Source organism: Rhopilema esculentum, chromosome 8 (genome assembly GCF_057945365.1).
Source record: "Rhopilema esculentum isolate cy_ngs chromosome 8, ASM5794536v1, whole genome shotgun sequence".
Classification (NCBI taxonomy): Eukaryota; Metazoa; Cnidaria; class Scyphozoa; order Rhizostomeae; family Rhizostomatidae; genus Rhopilema; species Rhopilema esculentum.
This window is the reverse complement of record NC_142822.1, coordinates 1,932,112-1,943,554: the sequence shown is the minus strand read 5'-3', so window position 1 is coordinate 1,943,554 and position 11,443 is coordinate 1,932,112. Positions and strand designations below refer to the sequence as shown.

The 11,443-nt window shown below is 37.1% G+C and overlaps 1 protein-coding gene across 2 annotated transcripts in view; it reads right to left on the bottom strand.

Moving 5' to 3' along the window:
• LOC135694969 (microtubule-associated serine/threonine-protein kinase 2) overlaps positions 1–10,366 on the bottom strand; it is a 52,584-nt gene extending 42,218 nt beyond the window's left edge. The window contains exon 1 of one of the 2 annotated variants that reach the window (XM_065213876.2): positions 9,721–10,366. In XM_065213876.2, the coding sequence (XP_065069948.2) occupies positions 9,721–9,825 (105 nt within the window). In that variant the 5' untranslated portion in view covers positions 9,826–10,366. Of the gene's footprint in view, positions 1–2,771; positions 4,078–9,720 lie in introns of those variants that run through there. The other variant, XM_065213875.2, reaches the window with a different exon arrangement.
• Between the last annotated feature and the right edge of the window lie 1,077 nt (positions 10,367–11,443).

The window sequence follows — 11,443 nt, the reverse complement described above, 5'->3', positions numbered from 1 at the left end:
GCAACAACAAAGCCTTGGCAAAAAACTTTGCATTGGACAGCACCCAACATCCTGGATTAATTTACCAAACCACAAAAACTTTGCTCCATTCTGCTGAGTGCTGTTCAGCGCTTGCTGAATGATGCTTAGTGCTCCATAGATCTCTGAAAAAATTATCTTGTTCTGGGTTAAATAAAGATTTGCTCAGTCAAATTTTTCTATCTGTTCAGACACTTGCCACTAAGCAACGCAAAGCAGAACTGAGCAAAAAGGCTAAACATACTGAATGCTACTCAGTGAAATGTTCAATTTGTGGCACAAAAAGCACATTCGCTCAAAATTACCATCAATAGTTGTTTCATAATATTTGAAACCATGTCGATACCTATTCCCCTAAAAGACATTATCACCAAAGCTGATTTCTAACAATAATATTGTAAAAAGGACAAGACATCAAGTCCCAAAAAGTTAGCACCACTGCCTCAAAAAAACTATTATGAGATAACTTTATCAATTTCTAACACGAAGCTACAGATGGGACATACAGTGCCTCTGATAATTTCTGAATTGTATGAGCCTTTACAGAACAACTGGATCCAATTTATCAAAATTCAGAATTGTATAACCAAAATGAAATAAACTTACATTTACTTCTTCTCACAAACCAAGGAGTACAGAAAACCAGCTCAAAAGACTGTTTTGACGTCTTGAGTTATTTGAGTAAAACGTTTATAACCAATTGATTGACAACTTTTCCCCTTTACATCTAGACTTGACAAGTCAATATAACATCAGCCACTCTTATTTCAAAACTTGAAAAGTACAGTTTTTGCATTGTTCACAACTTAGTACTAGTAAATTGACAGGGGAAATGGCTGGTTTTTCCACGTTTATACCACTCTTGAGTGGTTTAAAATCCAGACAGGTGAGAGCCTTTATTGTGATTAAAAAGCGCTAAAGACTATTTACAATGAATTACTTAAAAAATTGAATTATTTACATAAAACAGGAACAATTCAACAATAGACTTTTTGCATTTATGAGAAAAAGTATCTGGGAAGCATGTGGTACAATCCAAGAAATGACATGGATTATGATAATGAACACAGAAAGCCATTCTCAATGGAAAAAATGGCAGAATTTCCATAAATCTTTGCCGTTTTTCTAAGATAAGAGTTTAATTTCATTAGAAAACAATTTTCTTGTGGTTTTGCCAACAAGATCTTCGGCTACTACTAATACCTGCACTTTTTTGTCTGCCATTGCTAGAACATAAAAACTTTGTCTACCTATTCTTTGATTCTCCTAAAACTTTGTGTATGAAATAACTTTACGTGTAATCATGTATGAACCATCAGCTTCCAACATGATAACTTCATGCAGAATGCAGAAGACCTCCATAAATAACTGTTCCTTCCTAACCATCTTCATAGATGTTAGTCCTTTCACTTGACAAAAGGGTAAAAATTGGGTCAAAAACTAGAACTTCTCATACATCACCCGTGGATTCAAAAAATTGAACATTCCTTATTGATCATTTTTAATGACATGGCTAAATTGTGATGAAAACCAGCTTTTGGATGTTGCACAAAATACATGAACATTAAACAATACCCAAATGTCAAAATGTCATAAAATACAACAAATTTGACTGTAACCAATACTTGATGACACCTATAGATTTGAACATGGTGATAAAGTTGATAGTATGTGCCACATTCCAGGTCCCTTTGAAGAGACTCTATTGCAAAATTTCTAGATGGCTAGAAGTTGTATCCAGCCCAGGTTGGAAAATATTATATGATTTTGGACCACATACAGCATGTGCTTTCATTATCTGTGCAGATTGGAAATTTTGTCATGTGCCTGCAACGAATTGCCTCTGTACTCAAATCTTCCATCCATGCAATTTTGCATTTTGGCCATGCATTTAATAATAATAATAAAAAAAGGTTAATAACATTTTACATTATTAACAAATTTCTAAATGTGCTTGATTTTCATACCACAAATTTTCAAAATGAACTTTTTTATGCAAGAAACCACGTTTTTGTCTGGGTATCTAAGGTGTGAGGTGGCCAGTTGATCCAAATTGGCTCCAAATAATGGTAGCAATGAGGTTGAGCTGCTTAGCTTTCCATTTAACTACCAGCAAGCATGGTATGCAGTTTGAAAATGGCGAATAAACAATTACACATGGGTCAGGAGCTATATTATAGGCAGTAGCTAAAGAGCCTGAGATAGCTAACCATCACCCAGCCTAGGGCTGGAATTATTAAGCTGAAACAGCTGGCCAACATGACATGAAAATTCCCACCAATAAAAGAAGATAAGGAAAGGATAAGATAAAGAAAAGATAAGAAAATATCTATAGAGGATGTCTTGCTACCCTAATTGCCTATAACAATATTGAAAAATAAAACATTGAGCATGATTAAGAAGAAGGAAAATATAATATGCTAACTTTTTGTTTCCATCAAAATGAGTTTTAAAGCTTCATATTCAAAGCTTAAAAGACCTATAATGGTACAATCGGTGGCAGAAATTTGTTACTTTCAGTTGTTTTTCGAAGTTTTCTGCCAAGCCCCATGACTAAATGGCTCATCTATGTGCATAAAACTAATTTGTTCTTCCAAAACAATGAATTTATGATCAACTTTCTTATATAAAACACACTTTGTCTTTAAAAACATACAAAGCCTCTCAAACTCTTACACCTAATACATCTAGGTAACAAAAACTTCTTTGTATAAAATTTTGTACCAAAATTTGCAAATCATTTCTGAACTCACCGCTTCTTGCTCATTATCTTCCTCGTCTTGCGCCTGCTTAACAGCATCAAGCAATATTTGTATGTCCTCTTCCTTAGTTATTCCATACTCAACAAAGTCTTCTTCTCCCATTGTTTTGAAATAGTCGAAGTTGACGGTCTTCGGAAAAACTTCAATAAACTTTGATAAACTTTTGCGGTGAAAGAATTCAAGCAAGTCTTTTCTACCTGGTATTGCATTTGGATCGATTTTTGGTTTTTCCAGTTTAAATGGAAAAGATGGGGATGCCATTTTTCACGAATATTTTCCGCAATTTCACTCTATGCAGGATGGCCTAAAGTCTATCCAGTCGTAGAATTGATTCCATTCTGTATGACAACATGGGCTTAAAATCTTTTATGGCCACAAGAGGAAAGTATGGACGTTATCTATTTGATTCGAATGTTGAAAACAAATTCTTCAAGTGAATACAACTCGTTTGATTCTACTTGTCTCAGCAGACAGGATAGCCAGCACAGCAGGAAAACGAATTTTACAATTTCGATGTCTTTTAAAGAAACAACATAACAAAATGAAGCTGTGAAATTACCAGTTGTGCTTCGATTACTGGTGTGTATATCTTAGGTATGAAAACAGTAAAGGCCTGCCAAACAGCTGCCTTCGCATCAATCTGTCCTTTACCTTCAAATATTAATTAAAGCTGCTGAGAGAGGCCCGTGGATTCCTCTATTGACTTTAAACGGTGAACAGCAGCCAGCGGACCGCCGATATTTGTCTTGATTTGAAGCATACTATCTGCTTGCTTTTACCAATCATCTTTTCTTCGAAGATCCATAAAATTGATGTTAACTAAGGTCTTTATTTCAATCCCGAGCCATATCCTTCGAATAACCAAGGACTTGTTTCAGTCTTCAAATCGGATTTGTTTTCATGACGTTCTCCATTGAGTTGAATTGAAGCAACAAACTTGACTCGCGCACGTCTCCCAGGGGTCTTGATGCCTGGTTACTAGATTAGTGGTCGCGACAGCTGAATTTAGGGAAAAACATTTTTCTGCTGTAGCCACCAAAATGTACACAAATATCATAATAATTGTAAAATAACCGCGTTTGAGGACGAATAAAAAGGTGTAGTAGTGCCACGAAATAAGTAAGGGTGGTGCTCGCAAAGAGTGTTAAAAACTAGACTTATAGCAAGTCAAGTATGTGAGAAGCAAGCACACATTTGACATTATAACAACAAGAATTGATGTAAAAAAATGTTGAAGAGTTGGAGCTGCAGATGAAACATGTTGCCCCACCCCCGCAAAAAATAATTCTTCAGGACTTTCTGATCAAATTATGTGCCCATTTTAATTCCGAAAAGCCCACTTTTCGTTTTTGAATACCATTATACAGGCCTATACAATGAGCTGCGTCGTAACAACTGGTTGGCAATCAGCTGCGACGCAGCTCACTGCTGCAAGATATCGAAGGGGAACATGGTTGATTATCAGTTGAAGATTAAGACTACTTCTTATATACATAGGTGGAATGAGACTAGTCATACCCCGTTTACACGATACCGGATTCATTTCATATCGGATTCGCTGCACCGTATGGGTTTGGTTTTATACCAGATACGACAGTTGTTACTCTGCACTGCGGGGTGCAGTCTTTTGTTTCGGGGCCACTGCGTTGGTATTTGAGTCGCGCCAAAAATTTACCTTCCACGTGAGCATTTATGTGAGTCACTGAAGCAGAAAAATGGCGGGAGCAGGGAAGAAAGTCAAGAAAGAAATTTTTCCTGGACTGAGCAAGAAATTTAGCTGTTGCTAGAGACCGTGAGATCGCATGCAGCGACTTCTCAATTCGAGGGGAAAGAATGGGGGAGTGTGAAGTCTTCTTAAAGATAAGGAATATCTTGAAAAAAGATCCACGAGGTGGCTACTTATCTGAAAAATGTGTGCAAGACCAATCACTGTGGTAAAGAAAAATTTCTCTTTATCAGCATCCATCTTATTTTCTTAATAATGAAACCACAATTTGTTGAAAAAACGCGCCAAACGTGGGGTTGAGGCCACAGGGATTGTAACTGAGGTTGCGGAGCAAGTTGATACAGGATTCGAGCGTTTACACGAGCACTCTACCCAATCTTATACATATCAGATTGGTTTCATACCACTTTCGTAGCGAAGTGACTTCACTTCGCAAAATCGGAGCGGGTCCTCATCGTGTAAACAGAAGGCCTATCTGGTATGAAACGAATCTTTCTTTTGCTAAGCTTATTGTAGAAACAGCATAAACAGGTTTGAAATGGGGAAATAAATAAACACGAGAAAAATTCATGCAACGTTGAAAACAAGAAAACATTTGGAAGAAGCCAATTAGAAGTACGATGAAGGAAGAAGCAGCAGTGTTGGAAATTTATAAAAGAAGAGAACGGCCGTTAAATAAACCATCTTAGTTCCCTATAGGTGTGACAAAGGCACTCGAGGCCCTGAACGAATAAAACTGAAAAGGGACCTTTATCTACGGGTCAATCCAGTGACGTAAAGCGTACTAAACTGAATAGCAAAATGCAAGAATGGTTGATTTTCAGGTTGACTAGAGGGAGTAATGCTTCCTGCTTCAGTTAAAGAGCTCATCTAAGGGTCATTTTTGATCGCGGATCCTTGGTTATGGAACCACCAGGGTGTGCTAAACTGTGTACGCCACAACTGATCCTACTTCCATACATATATCTGTTTGCTTCAACTTGTAGGATTTTGAATGAATGCATCCAACCAGCTTATCGGACAGATGACATTGCACTCATGAGATAAGTTAATCGGACAAGCAGCTGCTTTCAAATACGGTTGCAAAAATAGACTCTGTGGCAGGTTGCTTTAGAAGCAGCTTTAGAAACAAAGGAGCAGGATAATCGTTAAAATGATCAACCGGGTGCTTCTACTACCCCTCCCAAAATTTCTTGCAACGCAAGGTTTCATGTTAAGTGATTTTGATGAAAAATAGTTCTTCCTGTAAAACCGACCAACACCGCAACCCCTCCCCCAAAACATTACTGATTGTAGACAGTGGCGGTTTTAGGGGGTCCTGGAACAGGGTTTATTTTGACGTGCAGTGACAGCCAATTTGTGCAGTGATAAATCGTAAATGTGCAGTAATAAACTCAAATTTTGTGCAGCGATGAAACTAAGACAAGATATTTTGTAGTGATAAAGTAAAATTGGAGCAACTACCAGTGAACACAAAAAGTTTATCCAAAAAAGCATTACAATGTTAAAAACAAGAACATAACAGTAAAAATGATATTAATCTAGGGAATCTCTCTGAAATTTTTTCAGTATCTAGAAACTAGTTTGTTTTGCTCTTCATCTTCTCCTTTGATATCTTTTTTTCTCGAAAACTTGTTTGAACCTACACCACTTCTTTGCATTTGGAGCCTGAAATTCTTTTAAATATCGACAAAATGGTTTATCAGGAAGAGGCTGGAAACTTTTTATTCCACTGCTGGCTTTTGCGCAACAGGCATTTTCAATACCGTCCCCCTGTGAAAAAAGCTACCGTAATGCTTGCCAGTTGCGCAAAAAGACTAGCTATTGTGAGCAGGGGGTCCAAGTCCCAAATACCGACAAAGTGGGTGAGCCATCCTTTATTTGTCGACAAGTTTGGAAATTTGTCCACTAAGCACCCCTAGATGGCAAAAAAATTTCTCGTTTTTGCATGGGAATTTTTTAAAGGGGGATGTCACACTCCACACACCCCCTAGAGCGGCGTGCCTGCTTGTTGGGTCTATTCACAATAGTTTAATAATTCATTTGAAGCGCATCAACAGATTAATAATTCTATTTAAAGTGCATCTGTTAGAATAAACATCTTAGTTGCAGCAGAGATATGTCAATATTAAGCATTTTGTTATGCTTACAAAAAGCTTGTTTTGCTTTGCAGATAAGCAAGACAAATCATTGACTTCGTACTTGTCAAGATAAAACTTTAGAAATACGTGTTTGTTATACGAAACAAATGTTAGAAGCTATTTGCAAGTTTCTTCGAAAATTAAGACAGTGCTCCCGTTAATTTGAGATCGACCTAAAGTGTAAATTAGATCGTTATTGAAAAGAAGTTTTTGGCCTACTTGATACTCATTTTTTTCCGAACCAATAGAGGTTCGATGTTCTCATTTTTTGCACAATTTTGTGTTTTTCATGTTGTTCATTTTTCAACACTGATACTTCCACATTTACAAACTATAATTTTTCTTAGGCAAAACAAAGATTTCAATACCATTTCAAGTAGCTCGGTCGATTAGCTGACAAAATCTCTCCCTTATAAAAGGAGAAAAAAATTCCAAAAATAAATCGCACTTTCTTTTAATTTTCCATCTAGGAATAGGCATGCTCTTGAGTTGTTCTTAGCTATTATGAGAACACATCCACTCTTGGTCAAAATTAGTAAAATGTTGGGAACAAAATAAGAACAGGCTGAGACTGAGCTACTGTAAAATTTAATCTTGCTTTTATCTCAAAAACGTTTTAAAACTTTTCGGCAATGAGAAAATATCTCACTCACTTCCATACACTTCGTGGCCTGAACACTTCCATAGGCCCGACTGAAAACTTTGTTTCTTGCGCGGGCAAGTTCACGGACCTGAAATCACGCACTTTTAAGAAATTTGTGCTGTTATTAATTGTGAAATGTTTTCAAATAGGGACTTTGCGCGGCCAAATGCAAAAGTGCGCGGATGGAAAATTTGAGTGCGTGGGCAATATATTGTGGGCGCGCGATAAATTTTCCAGTCCGGCCATAGTGAGCAATAGCTAATAATAATTGCGCTACTTGCGTCTTAACAATCTAAGAACAAATTAAGAACAATCTAGCCTCGGAATTTTGAAAACATTTAGAACAGCCAGCCTGAATTTCAATTTACTGGTTCTTATAAAAAATGTATTGGGATTCTTTTCAATCAGAACATAACAAATGTCCTAAAGAGGTGGGCCGCGAGTTTCCATTTTGGTGCGCTTCCCTTCAGAAACCCCAGAATAGTAAATCAAATAGTATCCGTAAGGTGGGACGAAGCCCTACAGCTTTCTTTGTAAATTGATAAATATTATGACAACCTGGCAGTGGAAAACCTGGCAGTGAAAATGCAACGTGGTAAATGTGCTTTCCACGTGAACATGCTTTACCCACGCCACAGAATTCTAGCCCATAATAACCACATTGACTTCTCGAGTAATCTTGCCTTTAATTGACACAAAGACGTTGTTCTCAGTAATTAGTAATATGTTAATTGTTGTATTTCATCTTTTGCGTCAATACAACAAAGACAATCTACGGGCGCTAACAGTAGCCATTTTGAACTTGGCTTGTTTGCCACCTTCGAATGAGATGACGTCATTATATCAGTCCAAACAATATCGGCAAATGAACTGTATTTTAGCAACACAACAAATCTAGTATTTTAGTGCGGCCAAGTGAACCAACTTGACAATTCATTTAAACGTCACAAGATATCCTTTTAATTATACAAAGTTGAATATCTATAAAACAAATCTTACAAATACATAAAATTAGAATCAACTTTGACTTTTTAGAACGCACGAAAGCAAGGGTGCTTATTATGATGATGATCATGCAGGTAGTTGTGGTGGCTGTTTGCAAGTAGATGAACTTAATACTGTTATAGACTAGATTGATGATCAAAAGGAACACAGTGGCATACGTTTGGGGATCTTTGGATGCAAAATAAACAGCTTTCAACTAAAGGTGCCCCTTTTACTTGGGCATATCTTGCACGCAGATTGCTCAAAATCATGATAGCTTGGGGGCTTTATCCCTTGACCCCACCGAAAGTCCATCCGTACTGTCCTCTCAACCTCAAGCTCAAGTAATTTAGCCCCTATGGAGCAAAATGTTCCCCTTTCTCGTTCCCTTCTTGAAAGTTTTGCCTACTCTGTGTTGCATGTTTGGAATGATAATATATCAGGCAGAAATGTATTCCAGTTTAGGCCTTGAACTAATCATCTTATTGGTAGATACCTTTCCGCAAAGTGGCGTAACGGACTAAAGTTACAATAAGTTCAAAAACAAAAAGCCTATAATCTATAAGAGGCCCCCGGCAAAAAAATTGTGTATGTTATGTTACTTGGAAGCTTGCATCAGTAATGTGAATTACGAGTTCAAGGGGCCTCAATGATATGTCAGCCCAAATGAATGCGAGGTTTGTGGAATACCCTCTTTGCTTGTTAATGGTTATACCTTGGGGGCCTCAAACTGAGAATGTTTCAAGCACGAAAGACAGTTGACTGCTCTTTAAAATTACATTGTGCTCATGTATATGGAAAATGTAAAGCAACTTTTCCAGTCCCGAATCCCCACATGCTGATACAATGTGAGCATAAGAGCGTTCATTGGTTCGCAAATGAAGCAGACACAAGGCCTGCATTGGAAATTCCCCGATTGTCTGCGTGCAAGCAAGAATGAAGCTTGACCTATATACCTTAAAAAGTTTTCAGAATGTCTAGCTGTCTCCATTTTTGAGCCAGATGTTTCAAGAAACTAATTGATGTGTGGCCTGAATGATCTTGTTAACAATTTGTTTCGCATAAAATTGCGAAGAAAACGCATAAAATCATACATGACGCTGGTCCACTCGAGTATAGTTTCATGAAGAAAAATTAAATTGCTCGATCTCTATATTCAAATGGCAACGATGTGGCAAGCCAAAACCAAGACATTTATAAAGCGTTGTAGTGTTCAAAAGTGCACTGCTACCTAACAAACGCTTCAAATGACGACAAAAATCGCCTTTAGCAAAGATTGAAAATACTTTCTCAACTTGTGGGTTATTGACCAGTAGATTACATAAATGAGGATCGATTTAAATCTAATCGCAACAAAGTTTAGAATTATGGTCACCGAAATATATTTTTGTTTTGAAACAAGATTGAATTAGGTTATAAAGTTTACAAAAAAGAACACGCAAATACCTGCAGTCTTTGTGCGACCGAACACGCAAAGCACGCATTCGAAGCACGAATTCGCAATAGAGCATCATCAAGGTGGTCCATCTTGCGTTTACGGGAACGTTTCATTCCAACATTTTATCTACATTTTCCTCTAATTTGAGCTCTCCCCTCCACTTGATTATATCTTATATCTTTAGTTGATATCATCCGGTCTCACGTTTTGCTGTCTTTAATGACACCTTTTCACTGTCGCAGAGCGTTATGTGTCGACCGCCATTGTTCTTTTCAGAAGATCTCAGCTGCCTTCGGGAATAGCAGATTAATCCACGGTGATTTCTACTTTCGTAAATTCAGTACTTGGTGTGTTGCGACATAAAGCGCAGACCTATCCTGCGTGACTGAGCAAATATTATTTGAAATCGTTATAAATTCCTGACAGAATGTTCTAAATTGGCTCACAAACTAGCTTTTCATCCGATAAATTATTCAGTAAAATGTACCTTGAATCTGCTCTAAGACCATGACGTAGGATACCACATTAAATATATTATCCGAACATTGCTTTGACACTTATATATTCGACAGAAATGCTTTGACAAACCAGCTATCTGTTTACGAGCTTAGCAAATATAAAAAACCTATATGATTTCAAGAAATCCAGCAACATAATTTTCTGAAGGCCTTCCACTTCATTTTAACAAAATATGTTTTCCTGTCAAATGCAAGTAACCTTTTCCGCGCACGAACGACCTGAGAGCAGCAAGGTGTCAAACCTACCAGCCATTTATTCCTGAGATTAATACGCTTGGATAACTTGGGGCTTTTTTAAAAGGCAAATCCATTGAGCTGCGCTAAACTTTATGTTTAAGGATTAATGTGGAAAGGTAGTTGTAGAATTGAAAATACTTTGAGTGTCTTCTGTCGATATCAACGTAACACAGTGACGTTGATGTCTAAGCAAGGAACAAAGTGTGATGAACAGCCTAGGACTGTTTACGTCAAAGTTCAATACCGAGTTATTTCACTTACAGTAAGATGTCAAATGTAACGGAGTCGCTACATTTTTAAAAATGTCAAAAGTTGCAGAAATGTAAGCAAATAGCCTACGAGTCGTTGCTATCGTCTATTCACAAATTCTTTTTAATGCCAGATTTCCACTTAACTAAGCCTGCTCACGTCATCAGGTTTGTAAAGGGCGGGAAAAGACTGTCTATGTCCTTTCACAGTGATTTATTGGGACAGAAAAATCCTTTAGACAATTTGACGCCAATTCATTATGCTTTCCTTTGAAATAATAGCTTCTGGGCTAATTTTAAGAAACTCCACATTAAAAATGCCGAAAATGATAATATTTTCATCAAACCAATGAGTAGAATATTTAATCAAGTTACAAACCCAAGAGTTCAGTTTGAACTTACGAAGAACTTAAAATCATACAGCTATCGACAGAACAAATTTAAAAATTGAAAATATCTAAGGAGGTATTTTGTATTGGTGATATGGAAAGCATCGAATATCAATAAACAACTCGGAAATAATTGCTCTTACAAGTTATTATATATGCAACGGCTATTTTTGTAAATAGGCCTAACAGGAATGCAAAAAGATAATGGGTTCAGACCGACATCTTTTAAAATATGTGTCTGGCATTGCCAAACTTAAAAAAAGCGCGGAAAAATGGAAGCGACGAATAATAATGAATAATAAAGGACTTTTAGCCCGGCACTCTCCAAAATTAAAAACA